General features: G+C 50.8%; 1 protein-coding gene across 2 annotated transcripts in view; it reads left to right on the top strand.

Moving 5' to 3' along the window:
• Positions 1-2,235: 2,235 nt before the first annotated feature.
• Positions 2,236-26,128, top strand: part of DCTN1 (dynactin subunit 1) — a 31,813-nt gene continuing 7,920 nt past the window's right edge. The window contains exons 1-13 of one of the 2 annotated variants that reach the window (XM_064268752.1): positions 2,236-2,304; positions 2,815-3,044; positions 16,707-16,952; positions 17,220-17,298; positions 17,496-17,530; positions 23,598-23,789; positions 24,143-24,340; positions 24,497-24,701; positions 24,777-24,855; positions 24,982-25,141; positions 25,252-25,356; positions 25,553-25,744; positions 25,833-25,949. In XM_064268752.1, coding sequence (XP_064124822.1) covers positions 3,033-3,044; positions 16,707-16,952; positions 17,220-17,298; positions 17,496-17,530; positions 23,598-23,789; positions 24,143-24,340; positions 24,497-24,701; positions 24,777-24,855; positions 24,982-25,141; positions 25,252-25,356; positions 25,553-25,744; positions 25,833-25,949 — 1,620 coding nt within the window. In that variant the 5' untranslated portion in view covers positions 2,236-2,304; positions 2,815-3,032. The remainder of the gene's footprint in view (positions 2,305-2,814; positions 3,045-16,706; positions 16,953-17,219; positions 17,299-17,495; positions 17,531-23,597; positions 23,790-24,142; positions 24,341-24,496; positions 24,702-24,776; positions 24,856-24,981; positions 25,142-25,251; positions 25,357-25,552; positions 25,745-25,832; positions 25,950-26,128) is intronic. The other variant, XM_064268754.1, reaches the window with a different exon arrangement.

Raw genomic sequence — 26,128 nt, 5'->3', positions numbered from 1 at the left:
GCTGGTTGGATGGACACCGGGGAAACCCAGGGTGGGAAGGGGGAGTGTGCTGTCACATTGTAGGGATTGCAACTAGAGTCACATGACAATGTGTATATAGAATTTTTGTATGAGGGAATAACTTGAGCTGTTAACTTTCATGTAAAGTACAATAAAGAATGTGAAAATAATTTTGTCATTTTAAAATAATAATAAAAAGTTAAAAGAAAAAAGAGTTGCTTTGGGTAGAGATCTTGGGGTAAGTGGGATGCTTATGTTTAAAAAATTTGTGCTTGCAGTGCCTTCAAAAACCTTTAAATTTAGTTTTTATATCATTTCTCTTTAATAGAAGAGGATGGAAGCCATTTCTACTAAATTATAGATGCATTTACTATTTGACCCAGATGCATCCTACAGATATACCTACTCACACATGGAATGTCACATGTATAAGCTGGTTCTTTGTAACACTGTTCGAAATAGTAAAAGACTGAAAACAAAGTATCCAGTTAGAAGAGGCTGGTGAATACATTTTGTGTATCCATGCAATAGAGTACTAAACAATCAAATAAAAAAACCCAAACTGTTGCCTTTGAGTGGAGTCCGACTCATAGTGGTCCTATAGGACAGAGCAGAACTGTCCATAGGGTTCCCAAGGAGTCGCTGGTGGATTCGAACTGCCCACCTTTTGGTTAGCAGCCATAGCTCTTAACCATTGTGCCACCAGGGCTCCAATAGAGTACTACGCAGCTGAAAAAAGCAAATGAGGAAGACCTCTATTTGCCGATTTGGAAACACCTCCAGAATACATTGTTAAGTGAACAAAAGCAAGGTGAAAGTGTATACAATATACTATCTTTTGTAAAAGAAATTGGGAGGAATAAGTCTATATATTCATATTTGCTTGTATTCACATAAAAAAAAACACACTGACAGAATAAACAAGGGTTATCTGTAGTGGGCAAGAGGAAAGGGATAGACAGAAGCAGGAGTGGAAAGGAGGTTTTTCAGTGCATACTTTTTATGTTTTGATTTTTGAACCATGTTAATGCATTACTGATTCAGCATAATAATTAGAAGTATGTGAAATTAAAAGAAGTGGGGGACAGTGGTGGAGACATTGCCCAGTTCATCCTTCAACCACTGACCTTCCCCCCAACTTTATGGATTTTTCTGGTTGTTCTTAATCTGAGATTAACTACCGTAAACAACACTACAATAGGTAAATTTCAAACGTGGACATGGATTATTTTGCTTAATCCTCCTAAAAATTTATTGAAACAGACATTAACATTCTCATTTTACAAATGAGGAAACAGGCACCAGCCAAAACCAAACCCATTGCCATCGAGTCTGACTCATAGTGAACCTATAGGACAGAGTAGAACTGCTCCAGAGGGTTTCCAAGGAGCGCCTGGTGGATTTGAACTGCTGACCTTCTAGGTTAGCAGCTGTAGCACTTAACCACTATGCCGCCAGGGTTTCCAAACAGAGGCACAGAGAGGTTAAGTAACCAGCCCAAGATCTCACACAGCTTGTAAATAGTAGTTGGTATTTAAGCCCATGTCTATCAAATCCCAGCTCTCCCAACACTCTTGTACAAGTATCTTTGCACAGTTGTTCGACTATTTCCTTAGGCTACATTATTAGAAGTGGGCTCATTGGGTCAAGAAGTTTGCACTTTTCAATGTTTCTTTAAAAAAAAAAAAAAAAGCCAAAATTTGCATTATTTTACAATTCCATCAATGGGGCAGGAGAATTCCTGTTTCCCCACCTGAGAGATAACACTGAGTAGCAGCAAAATTTATTTTTCCCCAAGATAATCAGCGAGATATGGTTTATGACTATTGCTTTAATTACAGTTCCGTATTTTTACTCATAAGCTTAGCGATCCTCTCTGGTGGATCCATTTACCTACTGCAGCGCGCAAAGGGATCCTCCAGCCCCCCGCGCGGTTTCCTCTCCGCCGACAGAGGGCGCTCGCCGAGACGCGCCGCTCCTATGGTCCTGATCGACTTCCCAGGCATAGTGCGCGTGCGCATAGTCCGCCCCAGGTGTCCAACTTTGTGCCTGTTCGATGTCGCCTCGGTCGCGCTCGGCGCGCAGTTCTCAACCGAGGCCGGGCTACGGGGAAGACGATAGTGTTCCCCGGACCCAGAGCTCCTCTAGGTCTCCGGGGTGAAAGGGTCTGGGGTGAACGTGGCGGGGTCGGGCGGCGAGTCGGACAGCCCAAGCGGGCGGGGCTGGCGGGGCGGGGCCGCAGAGTCCTGGGCGTCGGTCGCCGGTGGGGCTGGAGCCGGGCGCGCGGAGCCCCTGACAGGACAGGTATGGAGGCGGCGACCCTGCCAACCGTCTCCTCCGCCGCTCCCTGTGTATTCGTGCGGTCCCGGCGGGGGGCTCGGCGCTGGCCTGGGGCACTCCACGGAGCCCCGCGTGCGGGGCAGGGGCCGGCAGGGGTGGGCCGCGGCAGGGGTGGGTGCCCGCCCAGGTCTGGGGATTCTGCTTGAGTGTTTGACCCCAGGCTGGTCCGACCTACCTGAGCTCTTCAGTGCTCTCCTGGGGTCAGTGACTGCGCCCCTGAGTTCCTCCGGGGTGCAAGGGCCCCCTTCTTTCCTGGGAACGTCCTAGGCATCTCTGATCTCATGGAGCCACAGGGTTCCTGTGGGCACATGATTGAAAAGTTTGTGTCAGATGGAACAAACAAACAAAAAAAAAGATTCAGTATTGGGAGCCTGGATGTGGGTTTGGTGTGTCTGTGCTTCCCACTCTTGGGATCCGCCTTAGCTGGCAGGATGACCCTTGAGAAGTCATCTTGCGCATCCCTCTTGTCTTCAGGCAGAAGAACCACAGCTCATGCACGCAGATGAGGGACTTTGCTGTTTGTAAAGAGTCAGTGATTTGGAAACTCAACCTCATTGACTGCAGTGAGGCGAGCAGACAAGCCCACACTGACCACTTACTAGTCTGCTCTGCTAAGGCACCGAGAGTCAGCAATGAGGTAGCTAGAGAGTGCCATTCTTCACCTGGTGTACTGCCAAAGCCTGAGCCATAGGATGTTAAAAGAGGTAATGATTACCCTTTTTTTTTTTTTAAGGCATTTTGTGTGCCAATATGTTTGGAAAATTCATGGTTAAACAAAGTTTTCCTTACTGCAGAACATTTCAGAGCCGTCAGTATGCTAATGATATTTACCATGAATCTCCAGCTGGGGATCTGGTATGAAGAGTTTCCCAAATTTGACTGGGAAGTACTGTTTCCTGGGTACCACGGTTTAACATCTGTTAAATCTGTTTAACATCTGGAAGAGTCTGGGAAATGCATTTCCAGAATTAGAAACTCATAGTTTGGAAGTGGCAGTGTAGACCAGTGCTTTTTGAATTTTAATGGTGCATACACCTGAGGATCTTGTTAAAATGCAGATTCAGATAGTGTCTGCATTTCAACAAGTGCCCAGGTGATGCTGATGCTGCTGGTCCTTGCTCCACACTTTGAGCAGCGAGGGTGTGGATCACTGGGTTGAGAATTAGAGACCATGGTCTTCGTCCTCCTCTCCAGAACAAACTGTGTTGCCTTGGGCGAGGCACTTCTCCTGTGCAGTCCTTTAAAATAGGAGACTGGACTAGAGTATCGCTAAGGTTCCTTTCAGATCTAAAATGCCGTGATTCTAGTTCAATCAAGTTGCATTCCATCTACAGTATCCTTGCCAAATGGCTAATTTGGGCTTGAACATTTCAAGTAATGGGGAGCTTAATACGTATAAACCTGTTGTTGTTGAGTCGATTCCAGCTCATAGTGACCCTATAGGACAGGGTAAAACTGCCCCATGGGGTTTCCAAGGAGCTGCTCGTGGATTCAAACTGCCAACCTTCTGGTTAGTAGCTGAACTCTTAACCACTCTGCCACCAGGGCTCCTATAAGGCAACCCATTTCATCTTGGGATAACTCAGTAAGGAAGTTCTTCATGTTGCTGAAATCTCCCTGCAGCTTCCCTCCTGTTGGTCCTAGGTTATTAGAATCACACAGAAAACAAAGTGTAGTCCCTCTCTAAAAAGTAGCCTCTTAAAGTATTAGAAGATAGCTCTTCCTAGCAAGTTTTCTCCAAACTGAATTGCCCTTGATTCTACCGTGATGTACCAAATTCCTCCCTTTTGCATTTAGTTCTTGTTCTACAGAGAGTGTAGTGGGTTTTTAGCTGGACTTGAAGGGTGGTTGGGGCTTGCATGACTAGGGAAGGCACCTTGAGCAGCTGACAGTGGTACAGAGGTGAGACTGCATATTTCAGACCCAGGAGTGTTTGATTAAAGTAGCTGAGGGAAAGGCGTCCTGTAGTAGAGGAGTAAAAAGGTAAGCTTGGCGTCACAATGTGGAGGGACTTGTTGGACAGCACACAGTTGAATGCTCACTGCATGCTAGGCATTAGGCGCATATCAGGAGTTGGACACTTATTTTGTAAGAAATGGTGTGTCAGTGAAAGGTTTAGAGCAGGTGATTATATGGGCAAACTGGCTATATATTTGTCTTCCTGTGATATATTTTATGGCTGGAAGTGGGGAAGGGAGAGGGCAGGGATCCCGATATGCTTCATATGTCAGTTATAGGTGACTTACCCAGACCCAGTGCCCTCGAGTCAATTCCGACTCATAGCGACCCTATAGGATGGAGTAGAACTGCCCCATAGAGTTTCCAAGGAGCGCCTGGCAGATTCGAACTGCCGACTAAATAGATGACTTAGGTTGGTGATAATAATGCCTTTCCACTCCCATAAAGATTATAGCCTAGAAAACCCTATGGGGAAGTTCTACTCTATCACATGGTCTCGGAGTGGAAATTGACTCTACGGCACCTGACAGTAACAACATATATGTGTGTAACGCTTCGCAGATTACAGAACTTTTCACAGGTGTGATCTTGTTTGATTTAATCATCCTGTGAGGTAGGCAGAACAGCTGTTACCCAGCTCTACAGATGATGAATCAAAGAGGGTGAGTGGTTTGCCTTAACTTTCTCAAAGCTATTAAATGGCAGGCCACAGTGATGACAGTCATAATGGAGGAGAAAGGAAGGGTGAAGGAGGCAATTTTAAGGAAGAAGTGTTAAGTTGGGCCTGACTGTATATGAGGGTACGAAGGAGAAGTTGCTAGGGAGGAGTCAAAGTAGTTGGAAGAATCATAATACCATTGACAACTGTCACTCTGGGTTTTACTCTACCAGCTCTATCGTTAGTGACTGCCTGGAGTTATGGGTTGGGAGGGGTTGCAATAGAGGATTTCTAGGTTGCCTGTCCTGTTCACAGCTGCTGGGTGGTGCTTTGGGGATGTGGGTTGTCTGTCCCATGCCAGGGGAAAATGAGAAGTGGGTCGTCTGTGCCTCTGAGGAGGCCAAGTGCCATCCTCTTGTTTTTAGTTGCTGTCAAATTGATTCTGACTCATGGTGACTCCATATGTTAACAGAACTGCTCCATAGGGTTTTCTTGGCTGTATTTTTAATGGAAAAGACCCCTGGTGGCGTAGTGGTTAAGCACGCTTGGCTGCTAGCCCAAAGGTCGGCAGTTCGAACCCACCAGCCACTCTGCAGGAGAAAGATGTGGCAGTCTGCTTCCGTAAAGATTACAACCTTGGAAACCCTGCGGGGGCAATTCTACTGTGTCCTGTAGGGTGGCTATGAGTCAGAGTCGACTTGACAGCAGTGGGTTTTTTTTGAATCTTAATGGAAACACATCACCAGGCCTATCTTCTGCGGTACTGCTGGGTAGTTTTGAATCACTAACCATCACCACCTAAGACCCCTTGCTATCCTGGAGACTCTGAATTTGGCTTTATACCACTGCCGTTTTGAAGTTCAGGCTGGTACAATTGCCCCTGTACCAAGTGACCAGCCTGGCCTCCTCAAGCTCCTTCATGCCTCCTAAAGGCCTTACTGCAGCAGAGACTAGGTCCTTGATACCCCGAAAGCCCTACTGAAGCAGTTTCCCCAGAAGAGCTGCACTTCACCTAGAGCTGAGAGGTCTCTCTGTGGTCCTTTTACTCTGGAAGGATAAGGGCTTGAGAGATGATATCACTACCAAATTGCGTAGGAGCCGAGGCTGTCCTGTGCTTTTTAGGTTCTCAGGCCCCTATCTGAGGAGGAAAGACCCGCATCTGCTGGGGTTGGGATTGGCCATTAATTTCCCCCATGGTGGTGGTCTTTAAGTATGGAGCTACTTTCTGAGACACTGTCAGCCCATTTCTATCCCTAGAGCCTGAGGTTGAGTGTCTTCTCTGTGCAAAGCACGTGTTAAGTGTTTAGGGTACTGAGATGCATTAAAAACTTTCTGCCCTGGAGGAATTCACTCTGGGATAAAGGAAACTATTTTAAACAAAACATGGTATTGTAACGTACAAAATACTTTGTTAGGGCAGAGCATGACTAGCTCTCCATAGAAAAATCAGGGGAATCTTCTGGAAAGAGGTGATAATTGAGCTGAGCCTTGAAGGATGGCCCTCGAGGTGTCTGCAAAATTTGCAGAGGCATAAGGGGTAAGGTAAATAGAGCCAAGTGGCCGGAATATAAGAGAACTTTGGGATCGAGGAGAGGTAATTGATGATGCTGGGCTGGTAATGAGGCCAGGTTTTAAATGGCCTTTACTGCTGTGCTAGAAGGTTCAATTTTGTGGCAGGGAAGTTTTTAAGTAGGAAGGTGACATGATTGTGTTTTGGGATACCGACTGTGAAAGTAGACTGAAGAAGGACATTAGGGTCAGGGAGATCAGCAGACTCTTGTAATAGTGGGTTAAGCCTGACCTCAAGTTTATGTCAGTGGGATGGAGAGGAGATGAATCGAAGAGAGATTTTAGAGATAGAATTAACCTGACTTAGTGACTAACTGAAAACCCTTGTGGCGTAGCGGTTAAGTGCTACAACTGCTAACCATAAAGGTTGGCAGTTTGAATCCACCAGGTGCTCCTTGGAAACTGTGGGGCAGTTCTACTCTGTCCTATAGGATTGCTTTGAGTCAGAATCGACCCAATGGCAATGTTTTTTTTTTGTTGTTGTTCTTGGGCAATGACGGTTGAAAACAGAGAGGGAATTGTTGGGGATGACTCTGTCTTCTGTTTTGGGTGGATGGTGGTGCCAGTTGAAAAGAGGGACATTTTTCAGGGGGAAGATACCAAGTTTGTTTTGGGTCATGTTGAACTTGAGGTGTCTGTGGCACATGGCAGACAGATGGAGGTGTGGGACTGAGGGTCAGAAGGGAGTCTTGCCTAGGGGCAGTGGGTGTAGGTGGTGGTTGAAGCTGCCGGAATAGATGAGTTCCCCCAGCTGTACTTACAGAAGACCACAGGGGACAGGAGATGAGAAGGATTGGTGCACAAGGTAAGGGAGGATGTTATCCAGGAAACTAGGAGAGGAGAAAACTCCAGGAGGAGAATCAGCACCCTCTTAGCTGCAGGGGAATCAAATAAGATGAGTTTGGAAAATGCCACCTGAGACTGACTGGGCAGTTACGAGATTGTGTCACAAGGATTTTTTTACTTTTTTAGTGCAGGCGGCTTCAGTGGAGTGGTAAGACCGAGTGGCTAGGAAGTGAGCAAGTGAAGACAAGCACATGTACCCGCTTTTGAGCAGCTTGGGGAGGGGGTACAGGGACTAGGACAGAAGAGGCCTGAGCGTGGTTATTGGATGATGTGTGAGAGCCAGTAGAGAGGGTACAATTGAAGGCACAAGGAAAAGGTGATTGCTAAATCAGGTCCTCATAGGAGGGTGGTGGGTTGGCCTTGAGAAGAAGGGGACACTGTCTCCTCTGAAGTAGGAAGAAGGAGACAGTGGCAGATGCAGGTCTATCTAAATTTGCAAAGAAATTCTTATCTAATAGGCTCGGTTTTCTTTCTCCACAAGGTTATCTACTGAGGGGTGGGGGCGTGGGCATGGGCATGGGCAGGGACAGGGTTGTGAAAGTGGTCATGGGAATTTGGAACAGCTATTTTTTTTATCCTTGGCGTAGTGGTTAAGTGCTACAACTGCTAACCAAGAGGTCAGCAGTTCAAAACCGCCAGGCACTCCTTGGAAACTCTAGGCGGGCAGTTCTGTTCTGTCCTATAGGGTTGCTATGAGTCGGAATCGACTTGATGGCAGTGGCTTTGGTTTTTTGGTTTTATCCTGAGGAAAGCGAAAGAGAAGCTCCCAGAGTGTGGAGTAGCCATCTGAAGTGAAATCTTGCATGTAGGCTTTTCCTTCCTCCTCATACGGCTAACGTAGATTGAGCACCTCATAGTAGGCACTATTCTAAGTGCTTTTTTCCCCCACAGGATTTTTACAACAACCCCGCTAGAAAGGTAGTGTTACTGCCCCTGTTTTACAGAAGAGGAAACTGAGGCATGCAGGCTTACTTAGGCTTGGTAGTACTTCCGTTTGATGAATCTCTTACCTCTCCAGGAATGCCATTCCTCCCCCAGAGGCATCAGAGGAGGCAGAAATTTAATCCCAACTCCCAGTTTCCTTAAAGGACTGGATTCTAGGGCTGCTAAGAAGGGGGTCTCACCATGCCAGTCGGTGGGCCTGTTAATGGCATGGGTGGGCAGGGCAGTGGGGTCAGTGTTGCTACCAGCTTTTTGCAACTACTAGGGGACTCTGAAGCCCTTGAGTGATCTCCCAGCACCCTAACTAAGAAGACAATTGACTAGTGGTGATTTGTCAGGTTCTGCAGGCTGAGGCTGTGTCGCCTGAGACAGTGAATAACGAGAGACCTTGTTCCCATCCCCACCCCCTGGGAAGAGAGAGTTTTTTTCTGCTACTCGATTATGAGACTAGGCAGACCTTATGTAACATAATCATAATTGCTATTAACACTCATCTTTTGTGTTGTCCCGGTTGGTGTGATAGGTAAAATGCCTGATTTTAGTGAAAGGGGAGAGTGATGGGATGGAGTGGATGGAAGGGAAACGGACTTACCTTTTCCTGCTGCAGCCACTGGAGCATCATCTCTGTGTCCTTCCTCTGGAGGTTGCCATGGATACGCCTTTGCGTGGTGGCTTAAGGAGATTGATTTCCATTATGATCAGATGATGACGTGTGTTTAAGAAAAGACAGAATGCTGTGCTTCTGGGAAGTGGCTGGTGAGCTGCCCAAAAGGCAGAGCCAGCAGAGCCGAGGTGGCTGTGGCTGTGGCTTTGTTGGCTGCTTTGGCTTTTGCTGAAGTTGTGAAATGGTGCATCCTTCTCTTTAGAGCGCAGACTCGGGGTTCTCTGTCTGCAGGGTCCTAGTGCCAGCGTTTGCTGATAGATTCAAGGGTAGGAACCAGCAGAACTTCCAGCAGGCTGTTAAGTGGGACTCCTGACAGCACTGAGAGGGGCGCAGTTCTTGAGCACAGGGCTGCGTGCTTATTGACTCCCTGCAAAAGTGCTTTTATGGAGGGGGAGGGTATGGGAGACATACTATGCACCTTCCCTTCCTGGCTTTTAGAGTTCTGGGCCCTTTGTGGGTAGGCCTGGAAGTCACTGGGTGTTTCAGGGACAGGGGCATGCTCACTGTCTCTGTCAAAGAGAGCCTTAGATTGTGTTCAGACTGGGAGTGGGCTGCAGACATTTCTGGGAATGATGAGATGCTGACGATGTGGAAGACATCCATTTAGGGTCTAGGTCCTATCTGTATGGGATTTGTAAGGCAGGTGCAGTAGTAGGACCTAGGAACAAAAGGCTCTGGTATGTTTTCTGTCTGGATTCCTGTGGGTGTGTGGAGCCCATAGGAAGCCTTCCAGCTGGATAGCCTTCTAACCTCCCAGTTCCCATTCTGCACTCAGTAAGCAGACTCTCCTTTCCTGACTCCCGAGGGGCTTAACTTCCAAACTTGTCCCTTTCCTACTAGTGCTTTCAAAGATGTGCAACCTTGCCTTAGTGTTAAGAAAACCTGGATCTTGCCATACCCTCTAATTTAAACTGTGTTTGTATTTCTTTTCATCTCTTTGCAACCAAACTACCCTATTCCCAGTGCCTGTTGTTGGGTGCCATTGAGTTGATTTTGACTCATAGCAATCCCACATGATAGAGTAGAACTGCCCCATTGGGTTTCCTAGACTGTAATCTTTCTGGGAGCAGATCAACAGGTCTTTTCTCCCAGAGCTGCTGGGTGGGTTTGAATTGTCGACCCTTCAGTTAGCAGCTGAGTGCTTAACTGATGTGCCACCTTGGCTCCTTTACCCAGTGCCTAATGCTGTTTAATTCAAACATGTAGACTCAGCTGTCAGCCTGCCTGGGTTCTAAACCAGCCACTGTAGGAGAGGGATAAGGAAAAGCAGACAGTTGTGACCCCAGGATCAAGGCTCAGTGGGGTGAGACAAGGGAAGGATCAAAGGATGCTTGTGTGCCAGTCAGAGCAAGGCGGAAAAGGTGCTGGCTGGGTGCTGTTCCTTCTCAGTTCCTCCTTAACTCCCAACAGTCTACCCATTTCCTTGTCATTGTCTGGAATTTTCTCCAAGACCATTGGTAACCTGTTTACTAGACACGGATTCTCCACTCCCCCATTCCCATTTTTCTAGACATTTTGGCAGTATTTAATCTCATTAAAATTTGTTTCATTAAAGTATCATTAAAGGAGTGTCTGTTTCCTCCCTTACTGAGGGAACAAGTAACACAGGATTGTCTGATGTAACCCGGGCTGGGGCCTAGGTGTGCTGTGGAAGGAATATCCACCTGTACGTTAGTCCAATGTGCCCCCTGCCATTTTCTGGCCATGAGACCTGGGCAAGTCATTTAGCTTCTGAGACTCAATTCCATTACCTGTAAAGTGGAGATAATGGAATCTATGTTTTCTGTGTCACAGTTTCATTTTCAGAGGAGGTTGTGAATTAAATATGTTAGCGTACACAGTTAAATTTGCCCCAGAGATGGCCCTAAAAACAGGACTTCTTTTTCTCTCTCCTAACATAGTCAGTTTCCCTTTCCATTTTTTCTCCAAGTCTGTCAGTACTTTCAATCATTATTCTCCCATTCCCCAGGCTTGAAAACTCCAAGTGTAGTCATTTATTTATTCACTCATTTACATATTTGCTCGTTTAGTCATCTGTTAATTCATCCAGGAAACATTTGAGTTCCTACTGTGTGCAAGTCATCATTGCTGTACCCTCTCAATAATGGTGAAGGCGATACTTACCATTTGATGAGCACATAATCTGTGCCAGGCATTGTGCTATGCTTTACTTAAATCTTATTTAATCCTCACAACATCCTCATGAGGTAGGCATTATGTCCCCCTTTCTGCAGGTGACGTAACTGGGGCTCAGGAAGTTAAATATCTTGCCCAGGGTTAGACAGATGAGATAGAGGTACCAACACCTGTATCCAAGCCTGCCTGTCCCTGGAGCCCATGATCCTACCTGCGGGCATGCTGCCTTATCAGAGGGCCTTTTCAGTGCTTTTTTTTTTGTACCATCTCTGAAGAGGCCCCATTCCTTTGCTTGCTCTCTTTCTCTCATGGCCCTGGTTCAGACCCTCCTCACCCTCTGCTGCCTGTTCAGCAGCCTTCGTGCTGTTAGCCCTGCCTTGGCGAAGTTGCTCTTGCCTCCACACCATTCTGCACATGCCACCAGTTTGATCTTCCTGAAACAGCTTTCCCTGTGCTGGTCTTGCTCAGGAACCAGACTGGCTTCCTGTTATTGGATCAAGTCCATCTACTCGTGATGTTAAAGTTCCTGCCTGTCCATACTTGCATTCTAGTACATCTCAAGATGAATGTTTATTTATTCAATAAATATTTGACTCCAGGAGCTAAGTGCCGTGGGATCATAAAGAGGAAAAATCATGGGTTCTGGCTTCGGAGGCGTATAGTTTGGTAGAAGAACTCATCTAGAATTCTTTACTTCAGCCAAATAAGGCTTCTTTAATATTCCCTAGTCAAGGAAAGTTATTTCTGTCTCTAGTCATATAGTGTTCACAAGTTACAGTGTTTCTTGGGTTTTTCCTCTCCACATACCCAAAAAACAACCTGTAATTGAGAACACCATCAGATACTCCTTTTCTTTCTAGCTTACCTTTTTCCTGTCTATAACTTCTTATTTATTGTCTAGATATTTTAAGACTTACATAACATCTTGATGCCTTTGAATTATGGTGTTGGTGAAGCATATTGAACATACCAGGGACTGCCAAAAGAACGAACAAATCTGTCTTGGAAGAAATATAGCCAGAGTGCCCCTTGGAAGCAAGGATGGCGAGACTTTGTCTCACATACTTTGGGCATGTTATCAGGAGAGACCAGTCCCTGGAGAAGGACATGATGCTTGGTAAGGTAGGTCAGTAAAAAAGAGAAGACCCTTGACGAGATGAATTGACACAGTGGCTGCAACAATGGGCTTAAACATAGCAACAGTGAGAATGGTGCAGGACTGGGCAGTGTTTCGTTCTGTAGTACATAGGGTTGCTATGAGTCAGAACTGACTTGACGGCACCTAACAACACCACCACCTCAGGCAATTTTCCTTTGCACTTCTACAGCTTCTATACTTTTTACGAAGCACTTATATGTGCTTTATCTTACTTCAGCCTCATAACACTAATGTAGAGATGGCAAATATTATTCCCATTTTATAGGAAAGGAAACAGCCTCTAAGACTGTATATACCTGTGACTGTATCTACCTGGTCTCTGTAGTCAGTGAGCTGTGAGACTGTTCTCAGTTCTGAGCTCTTTTGAATCTTTGAGGATGGTGTTGTCTAGAGGCAGAGCATGGCCATGGAAGTGTGGTGGCATGTGTGGTAACAGTGAGGGAGGGTAGAAAGCGCAGAGGGCTCCAGGGCAGGCTTCGCTTCCAGGTTCGGCCCCCCTCCTTACCTTCTGTGCAACTTCAGGGAAGTTGTGCAGTTCTATCAGCGTCGGTTTCCTCGTCAGCATTATCATATGTCCACATGTGATGAGGGTGACAGTAATGTTGCTATTCCAAACCAGTTGGTGTCGAGTCAATTCTGACTCATAGCGACCTTATAGGACAGAGTAGAACTGCTCCAAAGGGTTTCCAAGGCTGTAATCTTTACAGAAGCAAACTGTAAACTGCAGAGTGGCTGGTGGGTTCGAACCACCAAACTTTGGTTAGCAGCTAGGCACTAAACCACTGTGTTACCAGGGCTTCTTAGTGTTGCTATTAACCTAACTTTTATTGAGCACTTAACTAAATACAAGGCACTATCCTAAGTGTTTTAAATGGATTATCTCAGTTAATCCTCGTAACAGCTCTCTGAGATACCTTCTTAGATTGCTCGCAATTGACAGCTGAGGAAACTGCGGCACAGAGATGTTCTGTAACTAGACCAAGTTGATGTAGCCAGCAAGTGGTGAAGCCAAGAATGAACATAAGCAGCCTGACTCCAGAGCTGACACCCTTAATCATGCACTATAAGATGGTGTTTTTTAAGGTGCCCTCTAGACTATAAAGTGCTGTGAAGCTGTGAGGCCCACTCCACAAGGGGCTTGCCCATCAGACTGGGGCTAAAGGTTTGGAATTATGGCCCTGCCCTTCTGTGTGATGGTGAATAAGGAAGGGAGGGGGCAGCATGGAGTTTTTGCAGAAGAGGAGAGAGACAGTTTCCTAGGGGTCTGGCCAGGATCGAGCATGTGGAGAGGTGTTTTGGGCCCAAATATCTGGCTGTTGGCTATATTGGAGTAGTTGGCCTGCCTTAGATAGGGGCTAGACTGGGAAGTCGCTGTTCTGCTGGTGAAGCCCAGTGCAGAAAAGACAGGTATTCCTGGACCTGGGGCTCTGGATCCAGACTGCGCCCAGTGGGGCCATATGTCAGACTCCAGGCCAACCTTGTTGCCAACTTAGGCCAGGACCCTGGTCTGTCAGTTCCTGGACCCTGGTCTGTCAGTTCCTAGCCCCTGATGCATAAATAAATGATACGTGGGTAAGTGAATGAAGAGGAGACCTCTCCCTAGAATGCATAGTTTTTCTATATTAAAAAAGTTTAATTACAAAAGTAACACATGGTTATTGAAGAAATTTTATGAAATGCAAAAATACAAAAAACAAGTTATCTCATTGTTTCTGTTAAAGAGAGCCCTAGGGTCTGAGACACTAGGAGGCAAGGCCAAGGTTACAAGGGGCAGGTGCTGAGGTGGGCTGGGCCTTGTCTGCAAGGGGAAAGTGGAGCTCTCTGCTTTTGCCCCCTGCCCTTATTCATCCATTTGAACTCAGTACTCTTGAGGTTCAGAGCCTGACCCCTTGGAACAACCAGAGAGGAGGAAGAGTGACTGTGGCGAGCTTTGCCAGCATGGGGGTCTGGGGTACTTGACTTGCTTTGCTGTGTGCAGGAAATTGCTCCGTTACTACCCCTCCCCTTGCTGGTTGCTAGGTAGGACCTGGCTCCTCAGGTCCAGTGTGAGACTGAAATCTACACCCTCGCAAAATGGCTTTGAACCCTGAGCCTAGACTTTAGAGATGAGGGAAAGAAAAAACACTAGAAAGGGGGCGAGAGACCCTTAATTTTGGCTGTGTGGAGGCCCTAGGCAGCTGACCATTCTGAAGTGTCACTTGATGCTGTGGGCCTGCTGAGGCCTCACATCCTTGGGGGTGGGGGAGCAGGGATGGTGAGGGGGTGCAGACTAGGAGGAACTGTTAGGGTTGTGCTCCCAGCCCTAGGACAGTGTCCTCTGGGAGTGAGTGCCGAGGGTCTGTGGTATGGGCCTAGCCCTTGGTCCCTGCTCCTCTTGTCTGGCCCAGGTGAAGCAGGGGGGCACTAGGACCCAGAGGCTAGCACGGTCCCTGACAAGTCTAGAGCAGCACTAGCGCAGAGTGAGACTCCTCAGCTGGCAAGCAGGATTCGGTGTCTCTGGGTTCAGGAATCCTCTGGCAGCAAAGGGGACTTGTGCCTCAGCCCCCATCTCTGCCCCCACCCATACCCAGGTGGGCTACCCCGTGAGGCCCATGGACTGGGGAGGGCTGGATCTGATGGCTCCTGTGTCTGTCCATGACGGCCTGGAGCCCTGACCCTCCTGCCTAGGTTTCTGCCTTTTCTCTCTGTCCCTGGCCAGCTGGGGGAGGGGGTAGAAGCCAGGTGAGCAACATGGCCCAGAGCAAGAGGCACATGTACAGCCGGGTAAGTGGCCCTGATCTGGGGTGGGCCTGGGAGGGCTGCTGGAGAGGGCCTGGGTACCAGTGGACATCATCGCCATGGGGGCTGGGGAGGCGGGCTGGAGCTTGGATGGGGCGCTCACAGCCTGGTTTCTAAGGAGCCCTCACAGCCCTGATGGGGTTCGGATGGACAGAGTTGGGCCCTAAATGGGAACTGGCTAGACCCGGCCTTTGACTCTAATTGGACCTCAGGCCAGTGGTTGCTGATGGGGGCCGGGCAATCCTGGGGACTTAGAATGGAGTGGTGGGTTGAAATGGCCTTACAGTGCAGCCTTTCTTTAGAGCTTCTTTGTTGTTTGTCACTTGCTCTCTCTCTTCTGGCCGAGCTGGAATTTGTACCCACTGTTGTGTCTACCTGGTTCTGAGAGGCTTATTGGAATTGTGAGGTGGGGGTCTCTGAGTCTGGAGCCAGCCTTACTGTCACTGTCAGTTCTTTTTATTGTCCATGAGGGGCACCCTGCTGTCGCAGGTGTGATTTGGGGGCCCAGAGCCCCTGGGAGCTGTATCTTCACCTCCCTGGATGAGCTCTTTAGGGAAGGGAGTTAGGAATGACAGGGCTGGAAAGTGTCCTGGCTCTTCCTTGCCTCTGATAGGGCTCCCTTCTTCTGAAGCTGAGTTGAGGCATCAGAAGGGAGTCCTGTGGGGTCTTTAGGACCACAGGGCCACTTCTTCATGCCTCATTCATCTGTTTGCTGCGAGGCCATGGTTTGTGGAGCTGCTGTTGCTAAAAATGGCCTAGGTGTGATTTTCTTCTTAACCATGGGCCTATTTGGGTCCTAATTTCATGTTGTGTCCTGTCATCTCGGAGGTGTCAGAAGCTGAGCACTTCCCAAGGGCAGTATCTTAGTCTACTTGTTTGCTTGCCCATCTGTGAGCCATCCATTTGGACCACTGGATAGAGTGTAGGGGACAAAGCGGAGGTACCGGATTTTCCTGGCCTTTGTTTACCTCTTATAGCCGCATAGCATGGGGGAAGGATCTCCAAAGCTCGGGGGCAGAGAGTTGGTGGAACAGAGCTCAGGCAGGAAGAAGGAGTTGAATGGTTGAATAGGCTGTGATGAGGCATCCAGGAGTGCTGGTGACTTGAGGGTCTGGAAGGAGACACAGTTGTGATGGCTCTGAAAGAGAGAGGCTTAAGAGAGCTGTGTAGAGTACAGGAAAGACAGGCGATAGTGGGAAGGAAAACAGGATTCTGTAGGGTCACCCAATGAATTGTCTGTCTTCCCAGCTCAGGCTCCTTAGTCGGAGCACTGGGTTGTGGGGAGCCTGGTCTAAACTGAATTATGTCCTCAAGCTTAATTCCCCTAACTGGGGGCAGTGCCCCTGAGAGAGCAGCCATGTGGTGACATTCACAGATCTATCAATGAATTCTGATTTTTTATAAAATTTAAATATGAGCTCTCAAGATTTTTGGCAGATTCCAGAGTGGTTTGGAGAAATCTTGGAAGAACACATCATTGACATTTTTCAAAAGGGAATCTGGGGCCCCACTTCACTCTGAGAATGAGTTTCAGGGGAATGACTTCTGGTCCTTTTTAAGTCCAGGATCCTGGCTGGGACACTCCTGATGCATTAGGATGACACTCTTGACATGAGGTCCCTAACTGTGTCTGCTTGCACGTGTCTTCCTTTCAGACGCCCAGTGGCAGCAGGATGAGCGCAGAGGCAAGCGCCCGGCCTCTGCGAGTGGGCTCCCGTGTGGAGGTGATTGGAAAAGGCTACCGAGGCACTGTTGCCTATGTTGGAGCCACACTCTTCGCCACTGGCAAATGGGTAGGCGTGATCCTGGATGAAGCAAAGGGCAAGAATGATGGAACCGTCCAAGGCAGGAAGTACTTCACATGTGACGAAGGGCATGGTATCTTTGTGCGCCAGTCCCAGGTACTCACACTCTGCTTCTGTGTGTGTGTGTGTGTGTGTGTGCATATGCTCTATTGCATGTGCAGCTTGTGTGTTGGCTCCCCCTTTTCCTGGGCATGGGCACTGAGCCTCTGGTTGGGAGGCAGAAAGGTAGGGGGAGGTAGGGAAGATTGGAGATCCATCCTTAGGGAAGCAGCTCTCTACTCCAGGATTGCTTGGGGATTGGGAAGTGGCCTATATTACAGCCATTCTTGATCTGGCTGTATTGAGTCTGTTCTGTGGCCTCAGATCCAGATATTTGAAGATGGAGCAGACACCACTTCCCCAGAGACACCAGATTCTTCTGCCTCAAAGGTCCTCAAAAGAGGTAACAACCACCCACTGAAGTTGCCTCCCTACCTCCAGGAGTCTCCATGCCTTTTTCAAATAACATGGAGCCACAGTGGATCCTGAGATTTTTCCATGACCACCATATTCCCTTTTGATATCTCCCCCACCCTGCCATGTTTTCTGCCCCCGCCTTTTAATACAAACACACACTTTGTTTTTGTTTTCTTTCTACAGAGGGAACTGATGCAGCTGCAAAGACCAGCAAACTGGTGAGTGGTTTGGGGGTGGGAGTGGGGAGTGATAAAGACAGAAAGGGAGGGAAGAGGAAGAGAGGAGGGAGACCTAGGCAGGTAGAAGCAGTAGGTGAGTCTGAACGGAGTTAGCTTTTCAGTCTCTCCAACCCCCTGAGAAGGAAGCTTTTTGGGACATGAGTTGCTGCTTTAGGGTTAGAGTAAAGATGGTAGCAGGGAGAATCTGTTAGGGTTCAGAAGTTCAGGGTCAAATGGGACTGAAACTGGGGGTGATGGGAAGGACACGTCTGATACCAGTAGCACTGCCAACTTCCCACACTTTGGTGCCCAAGGATGCCAAGATCTAGAGGCCCTGGGGCTGGGGGCAGAGTAGGAGCTAGAAGGGGAAGGAGCTCTCCTGTTCACAAGTGAATGGCAAGGAGCCAGGCCCTCTGCCACCTGTTTTAGGTTGTACTCAGAGGGCCCTTTATAGCTTCCCTCTGCCGCTCCACACATGGCGTGAGGTGGGGCTCCAGGCTCTCCAGCTTCTCTGGGCTGGGGTATGGACATCCTGGAAGGTGGTCCCTGAGGGACCCTTAATCTCGCTTAGTGTTCCCCCACTTACCTCCACGTGCCTGCATTGGTCTTAACACCCACACCCAGGAGATCTGGCCAGCTAGCACAGTGTGACCTCTGTTCTCTAATGCTGCCCTTTCCTACTCCTCATGCAGCGGGGAATGAAGCCGAAGAAGGTGGTGTGTCTACTGTTTGTGTCTGGGTGGGTGGGGACCATGAGCCCCCCCTCCAGCTGTCCTGCATGTCCTTGGACTGCTGCATGCATGTGCGTGTAACCTTGAGGCTGGGATGGCCAGAGGAAATGGTGGCTTTGGCTTTCAGAGATCCATTAGGGGTACAGTGTCCAAGCCTGGGTAGCACTCAGTAGGGACAATTTGCTCTCCCCCAGGGCTCCTAGTCAGAGACCCCAATATTTGAGCCTGTAAATAGCAGCTTTTACTGCTTTCTGAAATACAGTATTTACTGGACAGTGGGTTCTCACTTAGCCTAAGCTTGGGGGACAGTGGGAGGATAGACCAGGGACACTGGGGGTGGGGGAAGTACAAAGTGAGGTGGTTGGGCAAGGAGGTGGAGGTCAGGGAGCAGCACAGGAAGAACAGCCCCAAGCTGGAAAGCCTGAGAATCTTTGTGTGTCCTCCTGTGGGTGGGTGCTGCCATGAATGCACACCTCCACTCTGCCCCATCAGTCCTTCCCTACCTCCCGCTTCCTCTGGTGGCATGCCTGAGGACCCCTTCTCACCATTTGCAGCCCTCCACCAGCCGTCATCAGAGTGGGCTCAAGTGTGTTACCCCCTCTCCCCCCTACTTTTAAACTCTCAGTCACTGTCATGACCATTTCCTCACACCAGACCCTGCCCTGGGCCTCTGCCCCAGCTGTCTCTGACTTGCATGGGCCTGTCTGTCGTGTACGTACTGTGCTGTATGTAGGATACTGTGAATTCCTTGTCGCCAGCGTGTCTCAGTCCCCGGTGGCATTGCATGGAGAGCTACTGGACTGGGGCAGTGGGAGGGGAAAGGACAGCATTTTTTGGACTCCTGGTTGGTGATGGTCCCTTGCTTTGGAGTCTTGCCATGGAAGAGACCACATGTTGGTACTTGTTTTGAGGTCCTGGCTCTGGGTGGAAATGGGGATGTAAGAAGGAAAATAATGCCCTTAAGGATGCCGGGCCCATTCTAGGGTCGTAGGAAACTTAACTTCTTCCCTTATTGTTGTCTCCTGGTTGGGGCTCCCATCAGACCTCAGTCCCCAGAATAGAGACAAGCATGAAACCGCAGTCTGCAGTCTGTGGAGGAGTCAGGCTGCAGCCTGACCTGACCCGGCCTGGGGCCCGAACCATGCCCAAAGCCTGACCTGACCCGGCCTGGGGCCCGAACCATGCCCAAAGCCTGACCTGACCCGGCCTGGGGCCCGAACCATGCCCAAAGCCAGACCTGACCCGGCCTGGGGCCCGAACCATGCCCAAAGCCTGACCTGACCTGGCCTGGGGCCCGAACCATGCCCAAGTCCTGGGGGTTTGGCAGCTGCCTGAGGAAATGTGGCAAAGCCCAGTCTAGGCTGCCCATGCTGGGATACAGCACCTTCTTTACTCAGGGTGGAAAGTGTCAGTCAAGGCCCCGGCTTCTCGCATCTCCCTCTTCACTGTCCTCACAGCATTATCACTGAGCCCCTGTGGAATAGGGAGTGAACTGCAGGAGCAAATGAATGAGCTTTGAGGGAGAGGGCCTAAGAGACCCCCAGATGTGTTTGCAAAGTGCCCAGTCCTTTCTGGAAGCCCTTTAGGGACAGGCTTTAACCTGTCTGTAATCAGGGAAGGTGGGGGAGAAAAGCCAAACACTGTCATTAGTTTGCTCCGCAGATAGAATGTTCCCAAGGGTTTCTTCATGACTGTGTGTGCTCCTCAGGGCTGACGCCAGTTGCTGGAGGGGTGCTCTGAGTATGTGTGCCTGATGAGACTAAATGCGTGAGACCGTAGGGGGATTATCCGTGTGTTCCAGGTAGAAGTGGAGCTGATGAAGTTGTGTGGCTGGGAGTGCGAGTATGAGAGAGCGATGGAGCAGTGGGGCCCTGTATCCCTGTCCAGTGATGCCCTGGCCATAGGGTGCCATTTCTGGGATGGCCCCTGCCGCAGTTGCTTGGAGCAAGGTCTTGGGTGGGGGTGGGAGGGAAGGAGCCAGAACCTATTCTCCGGAGGGAGGAGCAGGGCGGGCGCTGCGCAGGGCTTTGTCCAGTCATGAGGAGGAGGAGGAGCCTGCAGAGCCGGGCCGTTGCTAGGTGACCGCGGAGCAGTGGCTCCACCCCCACGGAGCAGAGGAGGGTGGGTGCATGACGTCAGGTGGAGCTGGTGCTGCGGCCACTTAGGCTGCCATCAGCCTAAGCAGGCGAACTGGGCCGGGCGCCCCTCCAGTGCCTGCTGGAGACGGGCTGTCCCGCTGCGCACCTGCGGGGCCTCTGCGTCGGAGCCGCAGTCGTTTGCAGGCTGGGAAGCCGCCGGGCCGGGAAGCTGAGGCTGCATTGTTGGGATTTGATGCACTAATCTCCTGTCTCCGCCGCCTTTCCCTCTGTTCGATCTCTTTCCCTCCCTCCCTTCGTCTGTCCTTCCTCCGTGTGTTCGTCCATCCTCCTCTGTGCCTCCTTCTCTTTCTTCTCCCTGCTTTCTTTGGTTTTCTGCAATGATGAGACAGGCACCGACAGCCCGAAAGGTACTCTTCCTTGCTCTGGTCCTGCAGCCGGGTTGCCAGGGCGATGGTGGCAGCAGGCTGCTGGGGTGGGGGTGGGGGCCGATTGACTTCATCCGTCTACCTGGCTGGGGAATGCCGGCAGGGCTGGAGGAGTGGGGATCCAGGAGAGGTGTGTGTCACCACCGCGCCCCATGCCCTGAGCAGAAGAAGCGTTTGCTCCCTGCCCTGCCTGTTTTTGGCCCTGGCTGTCTGAGTCCGTGTTCCGGGCCTTGCACCCAGTGGCTTCACAGGCTGGGGCTTCAGTCAGTCGCTGCCACAGAGTGGCTGAGGGAGAGTTTCCTATGGTGGAACGTGGGGAAGCAGGCCCAGGTGTCTCAGGCCCTTTCAGGCCTGCCTTTCCTGACCTTTGCTAGAATGACTCTTGGTTGTTCCTCCAGCGTCCCTCCCCCATCTCCCACCTGGTGTTTGTATCAGCAGGACTCGACTAGAGTGGGAAGGAAACCCCAGAGTAGGTCTGACCCCGAGCTTCCGAGGCTTAGCCTAGGGCAGGAAGATTGGGGGTTGGTCTCCTTGGGCTTGGTGTCTTTTGGAAATAGGGTCCAAGTTGAATCTTGTCTTTGCCAAAGCAGTGAGACGTTGGGTAGCAGGAACACCATTTGGGAGTTGGAGTTCATCCTCCATTCACCACTAGAGGTGACCTGAGGGGTTTCTGGACCTGGTTTAGAGCAGTAGCTTCTCTCTGCTGCTGCCTACCCCCACCTCCTTCGTGCAGCTGGGTGGGGTTACTTTGCCGAGCTCTGGGCTTCTGGCTAATGCAATATTCATGGTCCTGACACCTGAGCCCTCTGCCTGGGAATGGAGACTGCTGCAGGGTCTGGTCCTGGGGACATGAGGGGAAGGACCATGGCCTTGTTCTGCCTTTGGGGCCTGATCTTACCCTTCTGGGCTCCTATCCTGCTTACTGTGGGGTTTCTAGGGATTCCTCTGGTGAGTCTAGCACTTGAAGGGAAGGTGGTGAACTGGGAAAGGCCTTGGGAGTGGTGTGTGGGCGGGCCTCTGACTCTGGGCTGGAGAATGAGAGGTCTTTCTCAGAAGGACTGGTCTCTGGAGACCTCCACCAGCTGCTGCCTTTGGTTTCCTGTGGCTCGGCCTAGGAGACAGAGCCTTCTGGGATTTCTAGAGTGTCAGAAGGGGTGAGGCCGGGAAGGGTTGGGCAAAAATGGGAGCAGGAACCAAAGGAAACAGGAGTTCTGGGTTCCTGGAACAGGAATAAGGGGGCTCACTGGAGGGAGAAGGTGATGGAATGGTGGGAGGGACGCGTAACCGCAGCCCCATTTCTGTTGTTACTTCTGCTCTCATTGCTGTCCCTTTTGCTGTCTGTCTTTCTGCCATTACACTTTTTTCCGACTACCTCTCCTCCTCTGGCTCCTGTTGCCTGTGCAGACCACAACTCGGCGGCCCAAGGTGAGAAAAAACAGGCCTCTGTGCAAGCCACTGCTGAGCGTACATGTGCATTTCAGCGTGTGTGTGTGTGTGTGTGTGTGTGTGTGTGTGTGTGTGTGCATGAGCAAGTCAGAGTTGGCCACTGTGACTCCTGGGTTCTCTTTGGGGGCGGGGGCACTGGAGCCCAGCACAGGCCTCTCCTGGGAAAATGACTGCAGGCCCTTAGGAGGCTGTCTGAGCCAGTAGCTTGAGGACAAAAGAGAGCTGAGAGGGGTTGTGATTAACCAAGGTAGGCTTTCTTGAAAAAGGGAATTTTGATCAGTTTTGTGGGAGGGACTGGAAGAGAAATGAAGAAGAACCTGGCAGTGTAAATGTTGGGGGATGAAAAGTTAGGTGTGTCTGTGTAAGACTTGGGGTAGAGGGGGTGTCTGTGGATAGTGCATGGTATCTGGGCGTCACCCCCGAGAGAGTTGCAGGGCTCAGCATTGCCAGAGAGAGCACTGGGCAGGCCTGTCTGCCACCCACCCCAGCCCCATAGGGGTCTAGCAGCTAGAACCCCTGGAGTGCTTTGCCTGATGAGAGCCCCTTTGTTTTGGGGAAAGGAGATGACAGAAGGGTTGGCCGTACTGACCTTGCAGGCAGCACTTCTGATGGCCATCTATTTGGTGATGGGGAAAGAGGAGCTCTGAGCCTTGGAAGGGAAGGAGGGAGGAACTTCCAAAGTGGAGGGCTAGGGAAGGAGGGATACAGCTGTCACCCTGGCCTTTTTACCTATGGGGTCTCCTGAAATGGACCGCGTGAGGGAGATTAAACTTGACTCCCAAAGAGTAGGGAAGGGCCTAGCAGGGGTAGAAGCTTGACCACACCCCATAGTCGCTTTTAGCCCAGCCTTGTCTGGGAACGTGACAGCCGGAGAACAAACCCCACTGTATTCTTTCTCTCTGGGAATGACACTGAGGCACTTTTTCCCTCTGGGGGAGGCGGGCACAGGCCCACAGCAAGATGGGACAGGGAGTATTAGGAAATTGCTACAGTGATCACAAGTGGGTCAGGGAGGGGAGTTTTGGGAAGTAAGGGACTGATGCCACTCTAAGGGGGTAGTGCCAGAGCTGGGAGAAATGTGGGGTCAGTGCCAAGAGGAGAGTCTTATAATCTATGTCTTCCCCCCACCCTTCCTCCCTCTCTCCTCTGCCTCCCTCTCCTCCCTCCCCACCCCCCGTCTTTTGTCACTATCTCACTGACTGTCGTTTTTCCCCTTCCCTTCACTGTGTCTCTCTTCTCTGTGCTTTGATACTCTTTCTGCCTTTACCCTTCTCTGTTTTCTTCCCTTGCCATATTCTTATGTTTCCCCCCTTTCACCACCCCCATCCCTGTACACTTTCTGGTCTGCTCCTCCTTCTCTGACTAGCCCACTCGCCCAGCCAGCACTGGGGTGGCTGGGGCCAGTAGCTCCCTGGGCCCCTCTGGCTCAGCATCTGCAGGTGAGCTGAGCAGCAGCGAGCCCAGCACCCCAGCTCAGACTCCGCTGGCAGCACCCATCATCCCCACGCCGGTCCTCACCTCCCCTGGAGCAGCCCCCCCACTTCTGTCCCCCTCCAAGGTAAGGATTGGGATTGGGGGTAAGGGACAACTGAGACACAAAGGGGCCTATGATCCCTGGCGGCGTCTTGGAAATTTTCTGGGCTTGGGGGAGACCCAGAATGTGGACCCGGAAGGATGGGGACATAGCTGTGGGTGTCCTGCCACCAAGTGAGCTTCCCTCTCCTTTTCTGCCCTTTTTCCACGCTGTCTTCTTCTGTGCCGTAGTTTCCTCTCACATGTTTGTATGCCACTTGCTTCTGGCCCTGGGACTGGGGCGGCATTTGCCCACATTCCTGTCCTCTCTGCTACAGCTCAGCCTTGGTGGGGAGGAGGGCTAGGCTGTGCACAGACAGAGGGACCTCTCCTTCACAGGAGGAGGAGGGGCTGCGAGCCCAGGTGCGGGATCTGGAGGAGAAGCTGGAGACCCTACGTCTGAAACGGGCAGAAGACAAGGCAAAGCTGAAAGAGCTGGAGAAACACAAGATCCAGTTGGAGCAGGTGCAGGAATGGAAGAGCAAAATGCAGGAGCAGCAGGCGGACCTGCAGCGGCGCCTCAAGGAGGCGCGGAAGGTGGGGCTCGGGATGAAGTGGGGCGATTGGTGAGGCTAAGGGACCCACAGTAGTGTACCAGAAACTAGACTGGAGCTGGAGCCTGGAACATCAGTGAGAAAGGGCGGCATGGGGCATCTCTGGGCGTACCCCCACTGACCTTCATCCCATCCTCAGGAAGCCAAGGAGGCGCTGGAGGCAAAGGAGCGCTACATGGAGGAGATGGCTGACACTGCCGATGCCATCGAGATGGCCACTCTGGACAAGGAGATGGCTGAAGAGCGGGCTGAATCCTTGCAGCAGGAGGTGGAGGCACTGAAGGAGCGGGTGGACGAGCTCACCACTGACTTAGAGATCCTCAAGGCTGAGATTGAAGAGAAGGGTAAGGGGCCAGGAGCCACTGAGGGCACGTGGTGGGGTCAGGACCATGTCTGAAAGTATTAATGGTCTTCCTCAGGCTCAGATGGGGCTGCGTCCAGTTACCAGCTCAAGCAGCTCGAGGAGCAGAATGCCCGCCTAAAGGATGCCCTGGTGAGGTAGGGCCCTGCTCCACTGCTTGGCTCTGGAGCTCCCTCTCCTTGTCTCCAAATGTGTTAGGGCACCACCATCACCCAATGAGTCTGACACATGCCCTTAGCCATCTCTCTGCTACTTCCCCACAGGATGCGGGATCTTTCTTCCTCAGAGAAGCAGGAGCATGTGAAGCTCCAGAAACTCATGGAAAAGAAGAACCAAGAGTTGGAAGTTGTGAGGCAACAGCGAGAGCGTCTACAGGAGGAGCTGAGCCAGGCAGAGAGCACCATTGATGAGCTCAAGGAGCAGGTGTGGGGAGCCTGGCCCCTTGCCCAGTTCCCTCCTGTGACTCTCCTTGATGCCTCCTCTTCTGGGCACCTTTCAGCAGCCCTTCCCCTTGCTCCCCTCCTGTAATGCAGGTGGATGCTGCTCTGGGAGCCGAGGAGATGGTGGAGATGCTGACAGACCGGAACCTGAATCTGGAAGAGAAAGTGCGGGAGTTGAGAGAGACCGTGGGGGACTTGGTAAGAGAAGCACTTCAGAGGCTGATGGAGCGTGTCTAGATTTCCGACATTACAAGGGGCAGTATTTGGAAGGGACCTGCCAAGGGATGGACTGACATATCACCCCTGACATTTGAGCAGGGTGTGTGGTAAGTGGACCCACCTGCCCCCCTGACCCTACCTTTCCTTTGCCTCCAATTCCCTTGTGACCGCCCAGGAAGCAATGAATGAGATGAATGATGAGCTACAGGAGAACGCGCGTGAGACAGAACTGGAGCTGCGGGAGCAGCTGGACATGGCAGGTGCCCGGGTGCGCGAGGCCCAGAAACGCGTGGAGGCAGCCCAGGAGACAGTTGCAGACTACCAGCAAACCATCAAGAAATACCGCCAGCTGACTGCCCACCTACAGGTGCTTGCCCACCCTGTGCGTCCAGCCACGATCATGCCAGGGCTCCTTTGTGACCCAGCTGTGCCTCACTGCTCGTCTCTGCTCCCAGGATGTGAATCGGGAGCTGACAAACCAGCAGGAAGCATCTGTGGAAAGGCAGCAGCAGCCACCTCCAGAGACTTTTGACTTCAAAATCAAGTTTGCTGAGACTAAGGCCCATGCTAAGGTTGGGAGAGTGGCTGGGCCCGAGTGGGGTGTGCTGGGGAGCTGGCCAGGTGTGGGGTTCTGGGCTTCAGATTTCTCAGGGAGGAGGCACTTTATGTAGTGGTTTGGAAGACTCCTGCCTGGCCTTGTCCCGGAAGCAAGGGACCTGGTGGAGCAAAGTCTGGTGGTTCTAGGGCTTTC

The sequence above is a fragment of the Loxodonta africana genome, chromosome 15 (assembly GCF_030014295.1).
Source record: "Loxodonta africana isolate mLoxAfr1 chromosome 15, mLoxAfr1.hap2, whole genome shotgun sequence".
NCBI lineage: Eukaryota > Metazoa > Chordata > Mammalia > Proboscidea > Elephantidae > Loxodonta > Loxodonta africana.
The sequence above is the reverse complement of the archived record's forward strand: the minus strand, read 5'-3'. Positions and strand labels throughout refer to the sequence as shown.